Here is a 23,016-nt window from a genome sequence, read left to right on the forward strand (position 1 = left end):
TTTCACTCAAACTTCTTTTGTGTTACTCTCCCCATGTACTTTGTAGAGATGGCTGAAAAAATAAATTCATCTCATGTGTTTTGAGGAACAACATAAGGTTTCTAAGAGAATGGGACCCGATGGCAGACAATCCTGGGCAACAGCAAACAACTTCAAAAACATCCATGAAAAAAATCCCACATTACTTGTGTTGCATAATCCACACGTCAAGTCACCCAAGCTCACCGGATGGGATTGAACTTTTGAACTAAAGACAAACCTATCCCCCTCATTCATTCGTCAAGCATCCCATGAGGCTTTAGTTGATGATTTCTCTGGAAGTATCTATTTAAGAATACTAGCAGAAAAGTATGTATTTGCAGATTCTGAGCATATGACGGCATAACTGACATGTGGATTACATGGCACAAGTAACATGAGATTTTTTCCCCCCTCCATTTTTCCATGGACATTTATCACACTGTTTACTGTTGTATAGCATTAACTTGCATTGTATCAAAGTTTATCTCCATTAAAACATGAGATTTAAATTATTTCTCAGCCTTCAATACAAACTACATGGGGTAAGTAACATATTAAAAATATACAATTTTTGAGCGGATTACTACTTTAAAAAGGGCTCTGAAGAGCTCAACTCAAAATCAATTCACAGTGAAAACATCTTTAATAATCTATGTCTTAAAATTACACAATGAGAAAGAACACATAGCTTTAAACTGACTTTTATTTACTTAGTCACCACACACATCTAAGACTACAAGAAGTGTTGTTCTTATTTTATTTCAGTGCAATTCACAGCTTAACAAAATGTACAGAACTCTTAAATAACAAGTCATCTGCATACACCCACTCAGTCTCCTCAATGCCAACATTTATTAAGTGTATTTTACCAAGATTTAACAAACTTTTATTTCTGAGTTTGCAAATCTGTAAAGTGATGTTCTTGCCTAAACGCAAGAGGGAGAAAGTCAGAAAAATATAAAATAAAAGTACAGTATTGTGAGTACACTAATGATGTTTGGGTATTCCATGAACAAATCATTTCCTCAACAGTACTGCAAATACACTATGATATATACATTGACTGGAAGACAAATGTTTAGGAGGAACAGAGTAAGGCACCACACTGCAGATTTAGTTATCTGATAATAATGACAGTTAATACATAAAAAAATGACTTTATCTGTCATGATTTCCTAGGGAAAAATATCCCACATGCAAACAGTCCCACAGATAAGCAAAACATGATCTTCCGAGCTCTTCCATTCCTTCTAAAATGGATAATCCTTTGAAGATTTATAAATAAACTATGTACAATTACAGCATTTGCACGTTGAGTAAGTGACCAAACCATTATCCAATCTCTCTCTCTCTCTCTCTCACACACACACACACAAAAACATTACTGCTGTTTATTCAGTCTTTTTAAGCCAAAGATTTGTTGAAAGATTTTAAGGTGAAATTTCCATAGTCTCCTTCACATAAGAGATGGATTTTGCTTGCATGTGGACTGTGAGACATTTTGCAAGCAGTATTTGCTTGTGCTTAAATGGAACATTAATAAAATACAAATAAAGAATAATTACAGAAGGCAACTGTCAACAGAAAACATTCAAAAATAACCCACAAAAAAGCACAAAGTTTAATAGCAGCAAAGGTTTTTTTTTTTTTAAGGCGGCAATTTTAAACACTGAACACATTATAAAACAATTTTAAACATGATGGATGTTATTGGCAGTTCAGAATTTCTTCGAAACATTTGAAGAAAGTCATTATAAAAGCAAGAATACACTAACACACATTAACCATAATACATGGCAGTTAAATGTCACCTTTGTATTTGTGTGTGTGTGTATATATATATATATATATATTTATACAGTATATAATATATACATCCACACATACTCATTTTCTGTTGTAAAAAAACAATAAAGCTATTTAGGTTTGATCATTTTAATCTGAGTGTCACCAATGATCTTTTCCAAATCCTCTTTGATGCCTGAAGTAGTATGGAGTAGTTAGAGCCAAACTGCACTACAGTATGAACAGCTTTGCAATAAAACAAACAGCTGCACAGTGTACTGTAGAAGTGGATACACTGAATACGCACAACAGTAAACCCTAGATAATCATCATCATACCTACCCATTTTGGATTAGGGCTTCAATTCTGTCTTTATTAAGCTTTTTATTAAGATTAAAACAACTTCTATATAACAAATGAGATGTCAGTTTGTATATTTGAAATCAGGTGTATAAGGGGACAGAAGCTGCACTTTATTGTCTCTAGTTCAGCACTGCAGAATTAAAAAACAAAATTATATATTAACAATTCACAATGAAGCTGCTGCTTCATCTTCAAATGCAAGTTGATTAGGCATCCATTTTCCTGACATAATATTCAGCATTTGCACATTGATGAAGGTTATCAAAAGTTACTGATTTATAGAGTGTACAAGCAATTTTACCTCTCATTTCCATCACTTGTATATTAGCATTGTGCGTTCAAACTCCCTGATACATTAAAAATGTAGTTTACAAGTCCACTTAATTAAGCTAATGAAAAACAGTGGTGAATTTCCTAGCTGCCAAAAGGCCATCATATTCTTAAGGCAGCACTGATAAAAGTACCTCTTAAAATGTGCAAGAGAACATTTAAATCTGAAGACCACCAGTCTTATAACTTGTAAATACAAAAGTGTCCAATATTATAAAATATGCACCTTTTTTCTTACTCAAAGTAAATTTTAAAGTGCCTTTAACAGTATAAACCTATACTTGTGAATGCTGCTAATGGAGAAAGATGATGTTTCATAATCTTCATCAACCATTAACAAAAACAAAAAATCTAAATCTGAATACAACACACATTATGGCTAAATTAAAGCCTAATGCAGTCACTTTGAGCTTAACTGAAAGAGCATCTGTATTTAAAGGCCATGCAGAGTATTAGGTGCTTTCTTTGCAGGCTTTCCATAAAGGCTTCTTATATACCCAACCTTCACCCTACAAGGGAGAGAGAGAGAGCAGAAAAAATTAGTTACACCATTGCACTTTCTGGAGATACTACAGTGGGTATAGAAAAGAATCACACTACACCCCACCCCCCACCTTCAAAATATTCATATTTTGTTGCTTTGCAGCCTGAAATGAAAAAACACAAAAAATATTTTTAAAGCTAAATTTACTCAATGCAACATAAAACAGTCAATTGAAACACCTAATAGCAACAGTAAAGAAAAAAAAATAAGAAAACAATCACTGAAATGGTTAAAAGGATCCTCCCTTGTGTCAGTATTTTGTGGAAGCACCCTTTCCTTTGATTACAGCCTTCAGTCTATCGAGACACTTTTCTACCAACTTTGCACATTTAGAGTAGTATTTGTCCACTCCTCTTCTTTACAGAACTGTTCAAGCTCAGTCAAACTGGATGGTGAAAGTTGCAGGATGGCAATCTTCATGACATTCCACAGACTTTCAATAGGGTTTAAGTCTGGGCTCTGGCTAGGCCACACAAGGCCATTCACCTTTTTCTACTTCAGCCACTGTGTGGTCAACTTTTCTGTGTGCTTCAGGTCTGGAAGGCAAACCTTCATCCCACTGACAACTTTCTGAATCTCTATGGATGCCTGGGTTCTGGGGAACAATGGCACGGCAAATGGTAGCCTTGGATCGGTGCTCTCTAGTCTTTTGTCTGTTTCTGTTTATTTGTCCCGTGGTTTGGTGTTCAACTGTAATCATGTACACCCGTGAAGAACTGTTGAATATTCTGCAATTGACCTTGTGTGATCTGACACCAGATTTTTCAGCCTCATAGAGTGAACCACACATTGGAGACATCAGGAAAAAGAAAAGGAGGCTGAATCTGCTTTTATATCAATGAAGGTTGATGTACTGATGTCACAGCACTAAGTAAAATGTGCTGTCCCGATTTAGACATGTTTTTTGTTAACTGTATGCCTTTTTACTCACCACGGGAGTTTCCCTCATTTATTCTGGTTGCTGTCTATGTTCCACCTCATACCTACGCGAGTGCGGTGCTACAAAAACTGGCTGATCAGATAACAAGTACGGAGCAAAAATTATCCAAACTCCCTTCTGATTATTCTAGGGAATTTTAATAAGGTAAATCTCAGCCAGGGACAAGTGCTCATGCTGCAGAGAAACACTCCCACAAGAGGATGCTACCTACTCCACACTTTACTGAAGGTATGGTGCTCTTTGGATGGCAAGCTGTCTTGGCTTGCTGCCAGATATACTGTTTGGCGTCAAGGCCAAATAGTTTGATTTTGGTTTCATCTGACCATAAAATGGTTTTTTCCCATTTAGACCTGGAATCTTCAAGATGCATTTTGGCAAACCTTCATCAAGACTTTATGTGGCCTTGAGAAGTGTTTTTTTCTTTTCCTGCAAGCCCACCTACCCTCCAACTCCCCGTACAAGCACTTGTTATACATGCACATGATCATGGCTCTTTGCCATAAAGTCCTATAACTCCTTCAAAGTTGCCACTGGTCTCTTGGTGGCCTCTCTGACCAGTTTCCTACTCACTCTTTCATCCAATTTGGATAGCCTAATCCGGGAAGGGTCCTTGTAGTACCAAACACTTTTCACTACTTGACTACAGACTTTACTTTGCTCCTAGGGATTAATAAAGTTTCTGAATTTTTTTTTGTATCCACCTCCTGACTTGTGCCTGACAACAACTCTATCCCAGAGAACTTTTGACATTGCCCTGCCACCCATACTTTACTGTTGGGTTTCAGTTGCACTTGCATGCACTGGAATGCTCTAGGAACAGCTAAACTAATCATAATGATTACAACCGATCACTGGTAGAAGCCAATTAGCTTGATGCGCAATAGAGAAGGTGATTAGTAACATCCAATTGAGTTTACAAGTATTTTTAGGAGGGGCGCGATCCTTTAACCATCTCAGTGATTCTCCTTTTTTATATTTTTTTCTGAACTGTTGCTAGTATATCTTTCACTTGGCTTTTATAAGTTGCAATGAATAAATATCCGGAAAAAATATTTTTTGTTTGGGTCTTTTCAGGCTGCAAAGCAACAAAATGAATATTTTGAAAGGGGTGACTCTTTTTTGTACTACTGTATCTTTCGTGGCTCATTCTGAGGCACAAAAGGTGGGAGAATTAAGAGTGCAAATTTCTTAACTGGATACATAATTACCACAAAATCTTTCATATTAATATTAGTCAGAATGACGGTCATAATAAGACAGGTATAATTAATATAATGGCACATTTTAAGGTGCCCTTTATCTGTTTAAAACAAGGATGAGTATGAAGAGTAGATGAGTTTGAACACCAACTAAGATTAAGTACAACATTAGAAATATCATTCCAAATTTACCATAACAACATGACATTATGAATGCCTACCTCTCTTTGGAAATATCTAGTATGCCATAGTGTTTCTGTTTCTCTCCGATGCCTCTCTTCAGTCCTCTGTCTTTCCTCCAGTAAGCGCTTATGCTCCGTTGCCTTATCTATATCTCCTTCTCTCAGTGAATCGGTTACATTCTGCCACAATCGTCTGTAAAGAGATAAGTTGATTTATGTTTGAAACTTGTGTTGTACATAACACTAGACAAGCCCCTAGCACACAAAGAGTGCCAATTCTAAAATAATATATTGCAGCAGTGTCGGCTAATTCCAAAAAATTCATTAGGACAGAGAATGTAGACCAAAAGTGGTGGTGGTGTGATTACTACCAATGACTACTGCGAGCTGTACTACCGTAATTGCAGGCAGCAACCAAGTTGATTTAATACAAATAAATATTTCCATTATGATATTCACTTCAATGCACACATATGTATATAGTACATTAGTTTACACAGAGCTCACTCTACATGAATACATACACTGAGGCAAGATGCAATGTGAATAATGCACAGCAATCTATAGTAAACTATCATGTAAATAGACATATTTACCAACCCAGTAAAACTCTCACAAAGGAATAGATTTCGTTTTACATCACATGAAACATTTCATTTCAGCTCAACAGCACACTCTAGAGACCACAAATGATGTACGTAGTATTTGATAGACTGTATCAAATGTACTAACTTACATACCTAGTACAACTCTCACGAAAAGGAATACATCTGACAGAAATTCATACATGCATTCATTGAAATTGATACTCTGCTAAATATCACCCATTAGTAAAATTTTATGCCTCCCTATTTAATATCATTCTGGGCCGTGTTAAGCTACAGCCTATGGTATCAGCGAATCAGTAGGACCGAACTTCAGTCTACTATTAGACAAAAATAAGATTCATATTTTAATAAATTACTATTCCATGCTACAGTAATGATATACAACTGAATTAACACTACTTTTGGCGACTTAAAAAAAAAAAAACAACATAGGGAGACTGGTTTTCTTTTGTTACTATACAAATAAATTTACTCAAGGACATTCTAATTTTAGCATTGGTTTTAAGTGAAATGCACTATTTGATAAAATATTTCACAATTGGTTAATAGAAGAATTATATAAAGAATATTCATATATTGGTACTAATGAAAACTAGGATACATTACGTCCCAGGTAAAGAAGTACAAATTTAAATTTATTGATAGATCCGTTGGCAAACATTAACTTAAGAGGCTACCTGAACTACCGAAATGCAGCAGAGTCCATTAAAGGTTTACTATGGTGTACTGTGCATCTCCAGATATTGGGTAATCCTCTAGCACAAGCTGTCAGATCACCTTCCATAACAATCATAACACATACTCAGTTTGACTATGACAAATAAAAGCAAATATTGTCCTCTGGAAGTTATTCCTATAGAACTGAGTTTTCTAACAAGAGATTAAAGAAGTCATCATTAGGGTGGTACTGATTTTTGCTTACTTTGCCACTCCATTACCATGATGGACATGAAATGTTAGGATCTTCCATTGCAATTTGCTTATTTATGCATTTTCTGGTACTTTTTCCAATAATTGGTTATGTGGTTCTGCTATCAATCCCATCAGGAAGAGGTGCATGCCAAGAAACTGCCCTTGATGGGAATCCAATTCACCACAGGGCACATGCAACCAACCACAATCACTCATACCAGGATACTTGGGAGTTGGTAATTAAGCTCACATACGCATTAAACTTTGCGCATGTCCACATTCCAACCTAACTGAATGTAACAAATACAGTCCATCCTAAAGTGTGTTTAAATGGACTCAAGCGCTCAGAGAAAACTCACCAAGACACAGGAATAATATGCTTGCTGTATAGTAACAATAAATGTATGGAGAATGACCGGAAACGCTTAAAAATTCACAACTTTTTTGCCCCTTTAAAACTAAATTATTTATCAATGCCTGAAAAAAAATGAAAACATTCTGTAGCAACTCGGGTGGAGTCACAGTATGAGAATCCACCACCAGAAAAACAATGCAAAAATGCTAAGTGAAACACAAAAAGAGTGAATTACAATAAAATTAAGCTACTTAAGTTGAAACCTGCCTAAAGTATATTATTAGTTAGCTCGTCAGTAATGTATACAAGTTTAGGTTTTGCGGTCATAAAACTAAAAAGAAAATGAACGATAAAGCAAAACTGGAAAAGAAGTCTAGATCAATACAGTGAATTATTAAACACACACTTATGCTTCTTACCTTGACTCATATGCTCCTTGCTTTTCAATGGGACGGGCCCGCTTCCGTGTTACAGGAAGTTTAGTAACATCAACAGTTTTTGTCTCACCATTGCTATATGTGAATTCTAGAACACCATTCCATTCTCCTTGAATTTTGCAGACAACCATGTTGGTAGGATTGTGCTTCACTTCTGCAGTTACTCTGAGAACAAACACATGCATTATTAATGAATTGTCCATTTTAAACAGTTTTATGACTATTCAGTCATCTGAGCCTTAAGTCATTTCTTACCATTGCTAACTGAACCTCACAAATGTTCTTTTTGCTATAATCATGGTATAGTAGGGTTCAGAAAGGAAAGGGGATGTATCTTGATATTCCCAAAAAGTGGCCCAAGACATAGCCAAGATTTGGAGACTATCTAATTTGGAAATGGAACAGTGGCATCTCTGCTGATTGTGGAACATGCTAACCCAATCCAAGTGATCAATGGTGCAGCCTAGAACAAGTCACAGCAGTCTGCAATGCACTCTGAACTAGAATTTGAATCGTCAAATGTGAGGTCAATGCCCTCTAGGAAATGTCTGCTTGCTTTCTGAATGTACTGGTAGGATTAGCATCTCTAACTGAAATACTGATACAGTCAGTCAGTCAGACAGTCAGAACATGTGCTAACAGATTTTACGTTTTCCTGCAAATCGTTTTGTAATTGTGAGCACTATTTTACAGCACTTTATACGTAGGCTTATGGAGCAAATGTGTGCCAATATGATTTGTAAACAAAGCACAATCAGGTTAAGTGACCTACATATTGTCATAAGGAATACAGCTGGGGATTTAACTGGTTAATCCCTGATTTAAACGGCAGTAGTTTAGGTACAAGTCCACACTACCCAGCAAATTCCAAGTAATGTCCAGTAAATACAATGTTACTTTAATGTGTTTTCTAAACAGACTAAAAAAAGCATAGTTGAGACTATAATAAGTAATATGAATTAATCAAATAAGTATTCAATTCTTTTAAAGGGTCAAAAATATAAATGTATGAGGTAGTTGGATAGCAGTTCACTTTATTTCAGTGTTTCATTTACATAAATTGTGTCCTATAAAAAAAAAAAACCCAAAAAATACCAATACTTGTCTGTCTTGTACGGTCAATTATAAAGTAAATTTGAGTAAAGAGAATTAATATAAAGATACCATGCTATTATAGTCAGTCAGTCATCAGTCATCCAGAAGAATCTGGATGAGAACATTCAGTCCAACAAAGCTCGTCAGTCCTGTCCACTTTATGTATCCATCTATTATCTAACCCGCTATATCCTAACACAGGGTCATGGGGGTCTGCTGGAGCCAATTCCCAACCAACACAGGGCGCAAGGCAGGAACAAATCCCGGGCAGAGTGCCAGCCCACCACAGGGCACACATGTCTTTGGACTATGGAGGAAACCGGAGAACCCGGAGGAAACCCACACAGACACGGGGAGAACATGCAAACTCCACACCCACTAATATAGTTTATTTATTAAGTGTGACATCCAAATTCAACTTAATACACTACATTTTAATTAACTTCTAGTTTGAATTCTGGGTACTAAAAATATAATGGTTTTGGCTGACACAGTTAATTTTCATTTTACATACACTTATTTGCTATACTGATAATTTCACCCAAACCAAAAATTACACATTGCTTTAATTTATTAAATAATTCTTACTTGTGCAGTTTTCCTCCATAAAAAGGTTTGGTTTGGAAGGTAATGGCTGCCGAGTACCCACTTTTAGCACAGTTGACACTGACCTTTCCACCTAGTTCAACCCAGGGTACAGTGAGTATGGACCGTGCATATGCACAAGGCAGAGTAAACAAATATTCTTCATCATGCTCTAGAAGACACAAAATGCCTGGAAAAGTAGAAAAAAATTGGAGACACTTTGAAAATTTTTCAAATGTCATCCACAAATAACCTTACTATCATACCAAGCAACATGAAAAATACATCACCTAACAATTCTTATTATAATTTAGCTATTACCATGCATTTAGAATTAAAAACTAGTCTAGAAAAAGTCTGCTTAGTAACCACTTTTACATTCTTAAGTGACATACATAATGCAAAAAAAAAAAAAAAACCTGACAATATTGTTTTTGTTTTAAAAATAAATTCCTAAATTTACAGGCAAAATTCAATATATAAAACACTGCTTGGCTTTCAACATTAACGTCAGATGAATGGGTCAGTAAGTGAAATAAAATAACTGAAAAACAGCCATTACTGATCTTAAAACCAAAAGAAAGCCACTTAAAAATCTGAGACAGGTGCCTAGAGTGGTATTTAATAACTTTGCAATATTTGTGTAAATTGAAATTCTCCAACATTTTTTTTTTTTTTTTTAAACCTTCCCTCACATATTGGAATGTTCTGCAAAACAAGTTAGACTTTTCACCCATTAAGAAACGACTGCTCAAATTATATTACTGAAATTAAGCACTATAAAACTGTCATATCCAACATTTGTTGCATCAGATTCATTCTATTGCTGTAACTGACCAAAATACTGTATAACATTGTTGGTTTCGTTTTTCTGCCTTTCGGCTAAAGTTCTATTTCCTATTCATCTTGACTATATTTAGGTGGTTAACACTGTGCCTTGTCATTGTTTGTGATAGTTTTCATACTCTGCTAATCCACACACAATATTTTCTTTTAAAACCCTGAACGAGAGAGAGAGAGAGATAGATAGATAGATAGATACTTTATTAATCCCAAGGGGAAATTCACACATTCACTAACTATAAGATGGAAGATACCTGTCCATGGCCATTTCCTTTCTTGTAACCAGGGGTGCTAGAATGGTCACCACACACAAGATTGCCTGATTCTTCTTTACTCTATTGAGGTGGTTAATATGCCTTGTCTTTGTTTGTGATAGGAAATACTGTGTGTGCATTAGCAGATTATGAAAACTATCACATCCCTAAAGAAGTGTAGGTCAGGCTGACTGATGTTTATCCATTTGCTGACTGTAGAAGTGTGTGTACGTGGGCCTTGCTGTGATGGACCATTTCTTTTCTTGTAGCCAGGGATGCAAGAATAGGCATCACACACTAGTTAGCCTGATTTGAATAAAGCTGGTTTCCGAATGTTTTGTTAAATTATTTACGGTGTTCCTTTACAAAAAAAATTAAGACCTATTAACATTTCTGAAATAACTATTTAATGCAAATGATATTACAATTTACTGTTCCAGGCTGTAATGAAAACACAAGTTTTTTTATAAGAACATTCCAGTTAGCTCAATATAGCTCAGTCCATATTGTATATTCTATATTCAATAAAATTTGCTTTAAACAATGGCATATCAATATTTCAGTATCTTGAAAATTCTGTAAATTTTTGCTATTCTCAGGTTTCGCTTATCAGCCAGATCTACTAATGACTGCATGTGAAAAAAACTTAACTGCTTTACCACTGGCCAATGCCTGTATAACAGTAAAGTTAATGTCACAATTATTGCCTTGGAGTTTGAAAGAAACATTATACCAGTGGTAATTTGTTGTTTCACCAACACCCAAACCAAGTAAAGCTTAGTTCTATTTATTTATTTTTTAAAATATAGACAGAAATGTAAAGACTGCATTTAGTGGAAGAAAAGGAAATGTATTTAGTGTGAAATACATTTCTTAGAAATCCAATGTGAACACAAAATATTTCTGACTGACATGAATATTTTCTTTATACATTATTACTGTGTATTGTACTGTATAATGAAATGTTTGTTACACTTCAGCTCTGAAAAAACGGAAGTAACAAAGTTCTCTCTAAATTGCTCCAGTTGAGGCTGTCTCTTAGTAGGGCATTCATGTAAAATGAAATCAGTTTCAGTTTTTTTTTTTGGGGTGTTCTTAATATGGAAGAGATGCAAGCAATTTCAGTCTAGTTTTGGTTTGATTAAAATAGAAGGCTAAAATAATTTTTTCAACCAATTTTTGTTTTGGTTCAACAGTAATTTTTGATTAGCTGCTTAAAGAACTAGAAACATTGTTTAATGAGACAACATTGCTAATTTCTATAAAGCTTCTAAAGTTGCTATGCTTTTTTTTTTGCAGAACTATACATAGCACTCCAGATTTAATCTTACTAACACATTCTTAATTTGTATTCAACAGTTTTTACAATACAAGTTAATTTGCCTTTCTAAATATTTTTGCACATTACCTACACAATGAGAACATTGTACTAACAATCTCCCCAACACCTTCTCAGAGATTGTTTCACGTAGGACAATGCTGGTCATCTAGTGCCGCTTTGCACTTTTCTACATTAAAATGCATCTTCCAATTGTTCAATCAGTTTTGAATATGGTTCAGATTTTTTCATTTGCACTGTATGCTATACTAGAAATGTTAGATATATTCAAATGTAATTTTGTTTAATTAAAAACTTCACCTCTCAGATCATGTTTACTCAAACAGTACTATGTAACCCTGTACCTAAGTGTCACTTCCAAGAATAACCTATATAATTTAATTAGATGGATCATTTAGTTTGGTCAAGAGTATACAGACGAGGAACGGCAGAAAAAACACACATACTGCAGGGATCAAAGCAGTCAGGAAAGTATACTTTAGTTAGTGAGATATTAACAAGGTACAACTTATATATTAAAAAAAAAGCAAACACACTACTAAACCAGCATGTTACGAGTCTTTTTATTTACCTTCACCAATCATTGAAACTCCAATAGACATTCCCATGAATTTGCTTTTTGTCCATACATGAGTATTCACACACATCTTCCTCTCCTCACATTCTGCATAAAATCCAGACACAGGTGGATGATGGGAAACCTGTTCTCCAATGAATCTCACGTGATAGTATTCTGACAACTCTTTTGATCCTTCTGAGCCAGACTTGTTCATATTGCATTGTGATGAGGAGACACCACTCTTCTGTGAAGAAATTTTATCTTTAGGTATCCTCCATGAACAGCGGAAGGTTTCTCCTATTATGGGGTTGTAAGGTTTCTTTGCTATGGCTCCCTTGCGCCCTTCATGGAAAGAAGTGAGATAATATTCCACAAATCGTATCATTCGCTCCTCTGGGCTTGCGCCATTTGTAATAGCAATGAAGAGATCTGGATGAGACATAAAATCTGCATACATTTCCAATAATGAGCGCTTTTCCAAAATAAATGTAGGAAGAACCACCTGGTAAAGAAAAACAAGTTTTTAAGGTTGCTTTATGTCATTTAAAAAAAAAAACACAAAAAAAAGCCACTGCAAATTTCAATAAAACTACTATGAAAATGTGCTCACTCCAATACATTAGTTATTCATTGCAGCAAGAAGTGAAACATAACTAGGAAATGGTGAGTCACTATAATCTGTGAACCTGGTAGCTTTTAACACACACTGACATAGCTTATTAGTTAAATAAATACAAATGAAACCAGAAGCGGAATGGTCTTTCTGTTACATAGTAAATAAAACAACAGAGAAGACAATAACAAGATTAACAGTACATTGTGTTTAAATAAAAAAAAAATCTTAATAGGAAACTTGACGTTGAGCTTCAGATTAACAAAGGTTAATTTAAAAGTAGTGTTAGTCAGTAGAAAATATGCTCAAAAAAAAAAAACAAAGAAAATGTACTAATATAAAATAGCTGAGAATGCTCTTCATAACCCGAATCTTACCCAACACTAAAGTGCTCTAGCTATTTTGTGGTTTTATTCAGTATACACATGTGATAAATCTTACCTCAGATACATATGAATTACTAAGTATATAGGGAAAGCCATCCATCAAAACCCAAACCTTTTAACCAGTTCAGTATTATGGAGGCAACAACCTATGTATATAAACCAGACCTGCACAAGGCACCAGTCTGCTGCATGAAGCACTCATATGCACATCCATTTTCCCTCACGCAGAGTCAATTTAGTGCAACCAATTATCCTATCCAGCGTGTCTTTGAGAAAAACCACAGACACAGAGAGGAAATTGGTAACTAAGAAAGTAAAAAAAAAATAAAACAAAGACCAATATCAATTACAGAATCATTTGAAAAGTGTTCAAGTTATTCTAAAAAGACTAACCTATAACCAGCTTTTATTATTTCTGCTATTGTTTGTCACATTTGCTTCCTTTACAGAGATGCTAAAAAATAAAACTTTATAAAGTTTAATTTTAAAAGTTCTTCCCCATTTTTCACTCGAAAAGTGTGCTTTACTGAAAGGGACCAAATAATAAAATCAAAAAAAAAGAGGGGAAAAGAAAATTCTATTCTAAATAAGACCTATTTGAAAAATCAGAGTCAAATATATCCTAGCTGGTAATAAACATTACAAATATCTAGATGTTAAAAAGAGCCAGTTTTAATAATATGCCATGTTTCTTCCAGAAGATTCATATTAAACTTAAACAAAGACGACATTACAAGAATGTTTTCTCATAGATCCCAGGAAGATACTCTTTCTTAAAAAATTTGCATTATATAGGGGATTTATTTTAATTACTTACTCTTGTCAAATCCATCCCCAGCTTTAGCTGGGATAACAGGTGTAAGATAACACTGCGTTGTTCTTCCACAGCACCCAAGTCATCCTCTTTGTCATCAAAAGTATCCTCTAGTTCATCATCTGTGTCGATTTCATCTTGTTCCTGAATATAAACAACACTCTTTTACTATGAAGTATTTGGGACAGTGTGATCTTGTATTAGTTCTTATTTAAAATGATTATGAGACTTGGCCTGCATCTAGGAACAGTAACTTATTCAAAGACATAAACCCAGTCCCAAAATCTACACAATACCACATACCCAACACCACTACAGGATCTATGCATGAATCCAACCAGTTAAGTCGTAACCATGCCACAGAATACACACAGAACAAGAGTAAGAGGAGCAAGTGAAAAACGATTCCACTTACATGTCTTTGAACCAATTCTTGTGTTATTACTACAACTGTCATATAAACAGCATTCTTGAACATACCTTTGGATGTATTTATTTCTGACCATAGAATTATTTGATGTGGTGTATGTCATAAACATACATATATACATAGATAATTGGTAACCAAAATAAGGATAACAGCAACAACAACATCTCACAAATGGTAAACTACTTATTGTATTTTGTTAAATTTGCACAAAAGGCTAAAGTCAAGGCATCTGACAGCTACCATGTACACACTATTACAAAATGTTGTGATTCTAGTCATTACAGATCTAAACTGTTTACTGAAAAGACATAACGGTAACCTGAGGAACAGTGGCATATGAAGGACTGGCCAAAACCTTTAATTTCGGTCTAGAAGAGCGAGTATAATGTTGGGTGACAGACATGCATTACTTTTTAAAATCATTCAGTGCCATTAGGCTTACATGTTTCTTGGTCTTGGCAGGAATACTACTATAACATACTATTTTTTTAGAAAAGAACCACTACTTTTTATGACACTACAAATTTCATTAGCTGTCACAGAAAGAGCAGCTCCTCATTTTACTAACAGGAAAGATGTTAAGCCGTAACATTTTACACTGATAATATGCAGTATTAATCAAAGATAAGTTGATATCTCTGAAGTGAGTCGAGTTGAAATGAGTTTGATTTGCTGTGTGGTTTAGACAATCAATATCTACCCTGCCACAATACAATTATTAGTGTACACAATCAAACAAAAGACATGCTTCTGCAGATATGCATCATAAAAATTTGCAGCTTAAAAATTACTGTCTAAACTGCAATGCAGCCTGTAAACAAAAAGGTCAATTTGCATTTCCAAACAACTTTCATTTTGTGTTTTCCCTGTCAAACATGTATGCTTGCTTAAGCATTTTTGGTTAGTCCTTTAATAATTTAATTTCTGCAGACAGAAACATCTCATTTATATTAAATGTTTTTTTGCGAAGGGTGGCAAAAGTTTTTTCCAATTTTATTTTGCATATTTCATACAAAAACTAGATACACAAGTCCTTCAGTTCTATTTTATTTACTCTATTTCTTAAATTGTAAGCTTAACCTAGAAGATTGAGGAAGTTTTATTTTATGGTTTTGTTTATTTTAAAGAATGGGTAACAATGCCTATGGGCCTCATTATTTGCATACTTTCCACTTTTCAGGTTATTTTAGTCTCAGGCTCCCCAAAATGTTACACTTAGATTTAAGTATTTCAGAACATAAATTTCCAACTTGTGTGTACATTATTTCTTTTTGTATTACTGAATAGGAATTGTGCCTCTTAGTTAATTTCTAATGAGCACTACAATACTGTAGTTGGATTAAACAGGTTACAAAAATTGAAGTATTAATTTGCATCAGCCAAAACTGTATACTCAGCATTTTGTGGACTTTAATTAACCCTAACCCCTGTTTTAAACTGTATATGTCCAATTTAAGATTAGAAGCATTTAAACAAAGAACTTAAGAGTAGTTCTATTTAGAGTAGTTTAAATTAGTTTTGCAAAAAGCCATAATTAGAACAACAAAAGCACAAATTATCTTTTACGCAACACATTCTACATAGAAAATGATACAAAACATTTATACTTTTACTGTTACACATCATGCAATATATTTAACTGTAAAGACATTGCCCCTTATTTAACGGTTTCTAAAAATAAACTGAATTTAAAAATTTTAGAAATAAAATAAATACACACCATGGTTAAATCAACATGTTCTGTAATAACCTGGTTGTGGCATGCATCTTCTGACTTGCTGTCATCAGTTGAGAAACTCTGGTGAGTACTTCCATTTTTAAGGTGATCCGAGAGAGGAAGCCTAGGTTCCAGCCACTCAATAGTTGCTGCCCCTGGAACAACAGGTAGTTCTGACTCAAAACTGTTCATAGTCTAAATCGCCAAAAGCTAATGGCTATACAATAAAAAATTATATCTCCATTAGTTTGCCAAAAAAATAACAATTGGAAAAAGAAGAATCTGCAGGCAAAGATTTGCTGAAAAGGGTGAAGAAAAGCCACAAATACACACAGGAAAAAAAACACAGAGCCCCACCCAGTGCAGTTGTACATTCACCCGATTGGTTAAAGGTAACATGCAAGAAAGTAGAACTCCATGAAATATGAACAAGAGTAACCAGATCTTCAAAGATACCTATGTCGAAGTAAAACAGACTGGAACAAACACTGTTTTTGATAGCATATTTCAGCTGCTGTACTATCATTCTAAACAGATTAAAAAAAAATACTGTGTTGTGAATGCTGTTATGATTATATATAGGTTATATGCAATTTTACCAAATATAATTTTGGTATTCAAAAAAAGCACTGCATAGTTTGTACTTTGAACACTGATAAGTTTTAATTATTTTCTGAAATTAAAAATATGAATAAATTAGCTATAACTGATATCTTCTCACAAATGCAAAAATTAAAATATCTTTCCCTCTTATAGAAAGAAACAACAAACTCGAGACCTGTCAACCTGTCTAGGTAATGATTCTCAGTTTCTCCAGTTACATTTACACACCACTTGCAGTAGATTAATTCCCTCATTAATTATGAAATAATATTCCGCTCCCTTTTACAAAAGCTGACACAAGAAGCCGATTCTATTCAGACCACTGAGGGCTTACAGGATTAAGTAAACTGAAAGTCTAGATATGCAAAGTTTATTTGCCATTAACCTCAAAATAAAGCATTTGCTTCAATTTAAATGCTCACTTAGAACCTATGCTATGGTCTCGCACAAAAATGAAATAAGAAGTGATATAAAGTGCCTTTTCCAAAAAGAAACTCGCATGACAGAAATCAGGCCGACTGGCTTTGAGTTCCTATACACTGATGTATTCTACAATTATTGAAGATAACATGCTTTAATATTTATAAAAACTAAAACAATGAAATTAAGTGCCTCACATTTTCCTTTAAACTACCAGAAACAGTGACAAGAGCACAGATAGTTGCAAACAGCCACACCAAAATGTGATGCAACAGTGGTGGCAGTTACTATTTAAAGTATAGAACCAAAAAAGCCTGTTTATCCACAAAGCAATAACTTCAATAATGTCCCTTCCTTTTTTAAGTGTATTAAGACTGTGATTTAGAAATGACAATGCATCATAAGTGTGCATTACAGGCTGCACTAACCAATTAAAACTGTAACCTGCAATGTTATTTTTACATTAATGGCTACTCTGTTCTTCTGGTTTATTACCATTGTTCATGTGGACTTTACAGTGTAGTATCACTAAGAATGCAACACAGCCAGTCTTTGATCAGATCACAATAAAAATAAACTGCCCATGGCCACAAAGAAACAGGGCTGTACCAAGGATGAGCTGGAACTCCAGCACAGGACACATTGAACTCTTAGGCATGAACTGCAGTTATGTCCCAAGCCACTTCTGACAGGACATTAATGTTATATATAAGATACAATTTTAGTAAAGATTAAAATATACATAAAAGTTAGATGAAACAATCAACAGTAATCTGAGTTTCTTGTATATTAATACTTAACATATCGTCTTGCCTGTACATCTAGTTAACCAACACTCCTGCTGTAACATAATTTAAACTCAAACTCCTAAAGACCTACAAAAGAACTGTTTCTCAGTTCTCCCTCATTGACTGGCTAAATTTAAGCAATTAAATTTTCCTTTTAGTTAATAAAATACCCAGAAGCATCCAATCTGTCTTGAATAAATTTTGCTGGAGAACAATTTGATTTAATGCTTTATTCATAATCCTATCAATTGTGATGCAATGATTAATTGTAGTATTTGTATATTACTCACAGAATTAGTGATGTATTTCTTAAACTTATCCATCAGTTAAAAAATGGAATGCTTGTTCTACAGTGTGTGCATGCCTAATAGTTGGGTGAGATTGTCTGAAATGCTTCTTTCAATATGGCTGTCTAAATTCTAAACTGTAATAATGACTTCCACAAGCAAATAATGGTCCCAAAAAACAATGAACGCTACTTGCATTGATTTTCTTGTAAAATAAAATTTATGGTTGAGCCCCGCACCTTTCTTCTCTCAGTCCCATAACTAAACATTCAAACAGTTACCGGTCTTTACTGGTTAAAATTTAGGACAGCGCTTGGCAATACTCATCACTTTACAGTTCCGAAAGGGAACAGTAACTTTGCTTATAACACAGGAAAACTTCCTCTCTGATTGTGTTATACTGTATACCTGACATTTTGAAGAAACAAGGTCAATCGGGCTGGAGAGTTTGCTGGGCTTAAAGGCCTGTTATCCAGATTATCCAGCGTTATTTTGTGATTTTGTTTTTAAAATTGGTTTGGATTATCTTGTTTGTTCCATATAGAATATGTAAAATGTGAAGTAGCAGCCAAACAAATTACAATAGTCAAGTATGAATGTGGAATAATAAAACAAAGGTACTCATTTGTAAATCCCAATGCTCCTGTTGGCAGGCTACTGATCTAAATCAACTATTTTACATCCCAAGTGAATCAATCGTGAGTCTCTAAATTATCAAGAACTAAGTACTGCAGTAATGAACTTTGAGTGCTCTTCCAGGCCAAGTATAATGGTACTTTGGAGTACTATGGTATTACACAGTAAACAGCCTATAATCAGAAAAGACCCAGAGTTCAGGAGGCAGAAGATCGAAATATTGGCTTTTGTATTAAAAGCAAACTGAGCAATAAACTGAGAACCAGGAATCTATGCCAGAAGAGAAAATACAGACAAACATGCTGTTCAGCTGAACTTAGAGTAGAAGAGGAGTGTTCTGCATCTGAGTAGAAAACAGAGATGTTTCTTGCACTAAAATTAAAAGAGAAGCTGCTTAAAACACTTCATTTAAAACAAAACACATGTGATAAAGGACAATGAACAAATTTGTTTAGTACAGCACCTCGTATTTTAAATCACACGAGGAACAGAATGTCTTAAAAATTAATCTACACTGGATATTTCATTTACAAGCCCTGAGAGGTATACACAGATTTAAAAGTAGTAAATTATTTTTAAAGAAAACAATTCACATGTTAAATTATTACAAAAACTTAATTAAGCAATTAATATACCATCAACACATATAATCTAACTTTCAAATAAAAGGCGCATAAGAAAAATCTGATCCCCTTAACCTGATGGAGAACAGGAAGAAACTGTATCATTGCATTACCCATGTAACATTATTGTCATTTAAGATATAAGCTCCAGTATTAGCCTTTGCCCAGTACCTAAGTATATGAAAAAAACTGTCGTCTTTAAGAAGTCATTAAATGCAAATGCATACCTTTGTGTTAACATACAATTTAAATGTGCTTTAAGTCCCATCATAATGTTGCAGGTAGCACTGGAATTGCAGCATTTTGCGCTTTAAACACAAAATTACTAATTTAACAAATACAATAGAAAAGTATTGAATAGTTGTATTGTACTTTGCATCTTTTGGAATTACAACTGCAAAAACAACTTATCCAGTTTGTCTTTGGGGCAGAGTTTAGACAACTCTTAAGCGACGGTATTTCGCCTGATTTCATATATTATATTCTGAATTTTTGGCTTTACCCAAAGCAATGTACAAAGTCAACTGTACTGTAGCTTGTTAACATGCTTTTTTGTTTTTAAACAACTGAAATACAATTGGATTGAATGACTTGCTTTTAATTCTAATACCCATTACATACTGCCTTCATTTGTAATTTAAATAGCTCTAGTTGAGATTAATATATCGAAACACCTAAACATATAAAAGTGATTATTCAGACAAAAATGCTTCAGTTACAGTACACGTTCACTAAATATTTTTTACTATTAAAAAGTGTAACAATGTTCACAGATAAGATTAAAAATTGACATCACTATTTCAAATCAGTCCAGTCACTGAAGCGGCATATACTGTATTTTAAGATATACAAAATATAAATATGCAGGACACGCATTACTGCAATATATGGTAGACAAATGATCTTTTTTGAGATTTTTCATTTGAATAACAAATGTGTCTGTAAAGGACACACCACACCAACATGCCTAAATGGCGCCATCTGTTGGCTTTTGACTTTTTTTAAATGCATTTTCCCAAAGCATTTTTATTATTGGAAGTCTACATCGAAGTGCAAATATTGTTTGAAAATTCTCTTTTTACAAAGGAAGTGTATACTAGATTTAAGATTTTTAAAAATAAAACTTTTAAGCTATTTACAAATTATTTATTTAAATATACAATAACCTGGAAAATAAATGTATTTAAATACTGATACTCAGGAATTATCCACCCATTGTCCAACCTACTATATCCTAACTACAGGGTCACGGGGGTCTGCTGGAGCCAATCCCAGCCAACACAGAGTGCAAGGCAGGAAACAAACACGGGGCAGGGTGCACACACATACACTAGGGACAATTTAGAATTGCCAATGCACCTAACCAGTGGACTATGGGAGGAAACCCACACAGATATGGGGAGAACATTCAAACTCCATGCAGGGAGGACCCGGGAAGCGAACAGCACTACCCAGGAATTATTCTAATTACATTACATATTGTCTCACCAGGTAGAGAACATTTCTGTTGTGCAATTTGTTGGAGTTGTAAAATGTGAAAGCAGTCATTCAAGCAGTTCATGGTAGCCATTGAAGTTGCTTTTAGCATAAGTAGGTCCTGGTCCAATGGAGAGACATCAACAGAGGATGGTAAACCTTCAATCATCTGGATCAAGTCCTTATGCTGTCCTTCAGCTTGTGACATCATCTAAAAATAAAGCAAGAGAAACTTATAAAGTTAAATGTTCATGTTCACATTCTAAAAAAATCTTGCAAAGAAAATAAATTACAACAGCAATTTAGTGTCAAAGTATACCTATTTGTATATAATTAATAGTATGTTACTGTGATTTACGGTTTTACTGGTTATGCACTCACACACAAAGGTACTTCAACTTGTATTAATAAAATTAGATGTTAAAAGCTGGTAGAGAAAGTCAGCTTTCTGATATAAACAGAGAAAATCTTTTATGTAATCAAACATCTGCCAGAACATTTTAGTTACAGATAAAGAAGAAATAATGGGCGTCCAAGCTAAATGTACTGTTTATTGGACTCATAATTATAAATAATATTTGAATAAGATTATACAGTAATCCCTCGCTATATCACGCTTCGACTTTTGCGGCTTCACTTTATCGCGGATTTTATATGTAAGCATAACTAAAATATATAACACGGATTTTTCGCTGCTTCGCGGGTTCTGTGGACAATGGGTCTTTTTACTTCCTGTACATGCTTCCTCAGTTGGTTTGCCCAGTTGATTTCATATAAGGGACGCTATTGGCGGATGACTGAGAAGCTAACCAATCAAAGTACGCAGTTAAGTTCCTGTGTGCTGAATGCGGTGTTAACCACGAAGTCTCATCTCGCTCATTCAGCATCAACGTGTTTTGCTGTGTAAAGAGTTAACTTTTGTGCTCTTTTGTGTTTAATTTTGTGCATAGTCAAGCCCTTCATTATGGCTCCAAAACGATCTGCTCCTGCTACTGCTTCAGGGGCCGTGCCAAAGCGCCAACGGAAGATGTTAACGATTGCCGAAAAGGTAAACGTTTTGCATTTGTTGAAGGAAGGGAAAAGCTACACCGCTGTAGGACGCCAATACAGCATCAATGAGGCTATAATTCTTTTTATTTAAAAAGTAGGAAAGGAATAGAAGATCTACGGCCGCAGTGTCCTTTTAACCAGGGTGCAAAACGAGTTGTAAGTGGATGTAATAAGGCAGTAGAGTCTGGAAGGAATCTGCTTTAGGGAGTTGGATTGAAGACAGCCAGAAGAAGAACAACGGCAGTGCTACACAATCGCCTGAAGTGGCTCCTTTAGAAGGGCTGTAACGCTCTCCTTTGTTGTGCAGTAAAATTAAACTCATCGTGTCAAAGTCATCGTGTCATTGTTGGTGAGTAACCATAATTAATTTTCTACTTACAGTACTTAGTACATATACGTACGTTTAGTGTCACTGTACACACATTTACTGTATACAATTTTTCTTGCATTGTATGTATTTATTGCTGGTGGCCTGTCTATCGTAATGGCTGTAACATATGTGATATCGGAGACACTCAATATCTTTAAAATAATATTTTGGTTTTACTGTATATAATCAGTGTATTTACATACATAATTTCAATGATTCTTACCTAATATCTAAGAGAATACAAAGGGATTATGCTGCATAACTGCTGGGAATATTTATAAACAGTGTGGGAGAGTTTATAAGGGCTTAAAATATAAAAAAATAACCAAACATATGGTTTCTATTTCGCGGATTTTCACCTATCGTGGGGGATGGGTCTGGAACACAATCCCCGCGATCGAGGAGGGATTACTGTACAGTGCATCTGAAAAAGTATTCACAGCGCATCACTT

General features: G+C 34.6%; 1 protein-coding gene across 2 annotated transcripts in view; it reads right to left on the reverse strand.

Moving 5' to 3' along the window:
• Positions 1 to 706: 706 nt before the first annotated feature.
• osbpl11 (oxysterol binding protein-like 11) overlaps positions 707 to 23,016 on the reverse strand; it is a 50,415-nt gene continuing 28,105 nt past the window's right edge. For both annotated transcript variants that reach the window (XM_039755377.1, XM_039755376.1), the window contains exons 6-13: positions 21,157 to 21,355; positions 16,315 to 16,466; positions 14,168 to 14,308; positions 12,364 to 12,853; positions 9,360 to 9,546; positions 7,659 to 7,841; positions 5,404 to 5,557; positions 707 to 3,008 (exon numbers count right to left, since the gene is read on the reverse strand). In XM_039755377.1, the coding sequence (XP_039611311.1) occupies positions 2,952 to 3,008; positions 5,404 to 5,557; positions 7,659 to 7,841; positions 9,360 to 9,546; positions 12,364 to 12,853; positions 14,168 to 14,308; positions 16,315 to 16,466; positions 21,157 to 21,355 (1,563 nt within the window). In that variant the 3' untranslated portion in view covers positions 707 to 2,951. The remainder of the gene's footprint in view (positions 3,009 to 5,403; positions 5,558 to 7,658; positions 7,842 to 9,359; positions 9,547 to 12,363; positions 12,854 to 14,167; positions 14,309 to 16,314; positions 16,467 to 21,156; positions 21,356 to 23,016) is intronic.

This window comes from Polypterus senegalus, chromosome 6, assembly GCF_016835505.1.
Source record: "Polypterus senegalus isolate Bchr_013 chromosome 6, ASM1683550v1, whole genome shotgun sequence".
Classification (NCBI taxonomy): domain Eukaryota; kingdom Metazoa; phylum Chordata; class Cladistia; order Polypteriformes; family Polypteridae; genus Polypterus; species Polypterus senegalus.